This window comes from Oratosquilla oratoria, chromosome 41 (genome assembly GCF_046742065.1).
Source record: "Oratosquilla oratoria isolate Oo_2021 chromosome 41, ASM4674206v1, whole genome shotgun sequence".
NCBI lineage: Eukaryota > Metazoa > Arthropoda > Malacostraca > Stomatopoda > Squillidae > Oratosquilla > Oratosquilla oratoria.
Genome location: NC_134817.1, coordinates 6857691 through 6861741, shown reverse-complemented (window position 1 = coordinate 6861741; position 4051 = coordinate 6857691). Strand labels below are relative to the sequence as shown.

At 35.9% G+C, this 4051-nt stretch overlaps 1 protein-coding gene across 1 annotated transcript in view; it reads left to right on the top strand.

The window, feature by feature from the left end:
• The window catches only part of LOC143020921 (E3 SUMO-protein ligase ZBED1-like), a 20528-nt gene extending 16693 nt beyond the window's left edge, over positions 1–3835 (top strand). Inside the window, exons 2-3 of the mRNA XM_076177868.1 lie at positions 1512–2085; positions 2686–3835. Of these exons, the coding sequence (XP_076033983.1) occupies positions 1512–2085; positions 2686–3287 (1176 nt within the window). The 3' untranslated portion in view covers positions 3288–3835. The remainder of the gene's footprint in view (positions 1–1511; positions 2086–2685) is intronic.
• Positions 3836–4051: the final 216 nt, after the last annotated feature.

Below are 4051 nucleotides of genomic sequence, written 5' to 3'. Positions count from 1 at the left end.
CAAAACCGCAGACTGGACAGTTGGATTAAAATTTGTGCAATTTAAAAAAAACTCCACCTACCACCCTGGCATTAAAAGGTCACCATTTGCTGCATTGTTCGGATCATATGCTAGAGTAGGTCTCACAACTTCTGCTCTTCCACATGATGTAATTCACCATTCATAACTAATTTTATTTGCTTGATTTGGATGTTTTAAATGTTGACTGTTTTGTGACTAGTTTTATTTACATTCGTTTTTTTCCCTTTGTTCTGTCATTCTAAATATGATTCAAGGAATCAGTATAATGATAAGGTCCAAATTTCAGGGAATATGTATATACCCTGAAAATTTTAGGGAATATACATATTCCCCGAGTGAGTCAGACATTATACACATTCCCTGAAAATATCAGGGAATATATATATTCCCTGAGTTTACAGATTTACTATAACGTATTATATATATATATATATATATATATATATATATATATATATATATAGTCAAACCTCGGTTATCGAACGCTTCTGTTCTCGACCAAATCGGTTTTCGACCAAAAAGTTCGAGAATTTTACGTCTCAGAACTCGACCAAATTTCGGCTCTCGAACAAACCGAAAGAAGCCGAGCGTACCCGAACGCGGCTCACTCGCGAGCCGAGAGAACTCGAACGCCAAGGACGCTTCCTCCGTAGCGCATTTGCGATCAGAGTTCATTCCGAGCAGACGTGTTCGTTCTTATTTACGTAAATCTGACTTTTTTTCATCTTTGCATCGTGTATTAGCCCCTAATCATGGGTCCAAAGAAAGCAAGTTCAAGTGGTGAAGAAAAGAGGAAAGTAGTGCGCAAAACTATTGAATTTAAAAAAGAATTAATAGCGAAATATGAATCTGGCGTTCGTGTGTCTGCGTTGGCTAAGGAGTTTGGGATGGCGAAATCGACGATAAGCACCATCCTAAAAAATAAAGACCAGGTTAAAGCAAGTGATGTGGCTAAAGGATCAAGTGGTTTTAGCAAACAAAGGCCACAGGTATTGGAGGAAGTGGAGAAACTTTTGCTGATTTCCGTAAATGAGAAACAGTTAGCAGGTGATACTCTTAGTGAAGATGCAATTTGTGCCAAAGCAAGACAATTGTATGAAGATTTGATAAAAAAAGATCCTAGCATTATTCCGGAAGGGTTTGATTTTAAAGCAAGCAGAGGGTGGTTAGAAAAGTTTAAGAAAAGAAGTGGGATACACTTATTTATGGTAAACAGTATACAGTGCAGTTTATGGTGTAAAATAGTAAAAAAAAAATTAGAAAAAGTTGTTTTTTTAGACTTGGAACGAATTAAAATTATTTACATTGATTATAATGGGAATTTTTTTCGGTTTTCGAACAAATCGCTTTTCGAAAAGACTTCTCGATCGGATTATGTTCGAAAAACGAGTTTTGACTGTATATATATATATATATATATATATATATATATATATATATGTATATATAGATATATATATATATTCATATTTATAATTTATTTATTGCAGGTGGATGGCGATGAAAGAGAGATGGAAGAACTTCAGGACCCTCTGGAAACAGCCATGAACGTTGCCGCTACCTCGACGAAACCTACTTCAGTTTCACCTAAAAGAAACATTGATAGCAATGCTCGTAGACAAAGGCTTTTGGAAAAGGCAGAAAAGTGTTTAGACCAAGAACTTCAGGACCCTCTGGAAACACCCATGAATGCTGCCGCCGCCTCAGCGAAACGCACTTCAGTTTCTCCCAAAAGAGATCTTGATAGAGATACTCGTAGACTAAGGCTCTTGGAAAAGGCAGAAAAGTTTTTAGATCAAGAAGAGGACGAATATGATGGTTTTGGTACATATGTTACTAGAAAGTTAAGGAGGTTGAGTGAAACACAACGTCTTTCTGCTGAAAAAGAAATAATGTGGAAGCTTTTGGATTTGCGGAGTGAAGAAGTAGTCATGAACGACGAATATTTAATAGAATTGGTCAGAGGCTACGAGGAGCTCTATGACAAGAACAACAGAAAATACACCGACGACTACGTGAAAGAAGGAATATGGAACTCCATTGGAGAGGAATTACAAAAATCAGGTAAGATAGTAAATTTCATTTTACAATTTCGTAGCCTATTTGTATCTTATTCCTTTTCATTCTATATATTTTATTTTATTTTTAATTTCTACATTCTGTCCATTACCTTCATCTATCAGTCATGTTTAAGCCTACAGATTAGAACCAGCCGGACTGTTCAAGAATTCTCTAAATCTGTCTCTTACGAACAATGCATCTTGTGTAGCATTTGCTCCCTGATTAGATATTTCCAACACAATTTGGAAATAACCATAAATCCCAGAACTCTGTAGCAATGTTCTTCCACTTCTCCGTGGGCTTGGGCATAACTTCAGGTTTCAGCCTCTTGATAATAGATGCACAGACTTCTTGAACAATGCTGTATACAGTAGAACAACCAAGAGCTGAACGCAATGGATATAAAGCTATCGCCAGTAACGAGTAACCTGGGGGAACTTAATAAAGATTAATTTAAATAGAGTGTGTGTCTGTGTGTATGAGTAGTACTAGGCTATCCAAAACCGGTATCTTTATTGTCTGAAGTAATAGTCTAGTCTACGTCTCTAATGTTAAAAACGTTGTTAAGTATGAAAATACTGAATTATCTCTTATCATTTTCAGGCCATGAATGCAAGTCACGATGGACCTCACTTATAGACCAGTATCAGAGATATTTGAAAAGATGCACCGCAAGAGGCGTGGAGGAAGCAGCCAGGGTGCCTAAATGGAGATATGCTGACGAAATTTCTTTTGTGAGACCTTATCTACATGAAAGGGACGACTTTGAATATGGTAGTGACGTTGTACCAGAGCATACCGGAAGAGAAGATATGCTGGGCGCTACAGAGCAGGAACAGTGTGAAAGTCCAGGTCCAACACGTCACGAAGTGAGCTCATCAAAGAGTTGCATAAAAAGTAAAGCCACAGTTAGATGTAGTAAGCACGTGAACCCAGTGGGAAACGACAGTGAGAATAATGAAAAGCATACAGACCCGATTGATTTGTTCTTTCTAAGTATGGCAGCAACGGTAAAAAAATTTACACCCTACAATAGACATATATGTAAGACACAAGTGCTTTCCATAGTCTCCGGCTTAGAATTGAAAGAACTTGGTACACGAGCGCCGTTCAGCACAAGATCAGAATCAAGAGCTCAACCCCGATCTCCCTCACCAGGAAACACTTCATCATGTAGCTCAGATGCCCAGTATGACATGATGTAAAATAAGCTTTGTTACTTTTTTTTGTCCACAATTAATGGCATTCTTTAGTTGATTGTGAAAGGTTCTGGATATCTTTACTGTTTGAGACGTGATAGAAATTCTACCAAAAATGCTTTAGAACTGTTATTGATATGATGTGGATTAAGCTTTGTTACTTTTTTTTTTGTCCACAATAAATAACATTCTTTAGTTGATTGTGAAAGATTCTGGATATCTTTACTGTTTGAGTCATAATAGAAATTGTACTAGTAATGCTGAAGAACTGTCATTACCACTATGGTATATATTGTTGTTTGAGAAAGATAAAAATAAGACTATTTGGGCAATTCGTGTGAATGAGTACTTGGATGTTTGAAAGACATGCCTTTTTATATGCTAATAAAAATTGTGTATTATGAAAGGGCCTTAATGTCTATAATTTGTGTAATAAAATGATCCACAGTTAATAAACTGATTCACTAACCTCAAGCAAACAGCTAATCTCTTATGAATTTTCCGAAGCAAATGATCGAACTGGGTTTATTTCATTGTCATTTGATTCCCTGTGGAGAGTCAAAAATCCTCTCATTTCCTTTTCTTTAGAGACTGAAAATAAACACAAAAGCAAATTGATAGAACAGTATTTACATTTTATGATAGCAACGCTAAATAATTTTTTTTATGTAAAATGAATAAAATATATTTCATTTAGAGTAAATTCGTTATATTAAAAATGTGTTCCTTAAAATGATTCCCCAACCATTCTGGCTAATCAAAGAAGACAA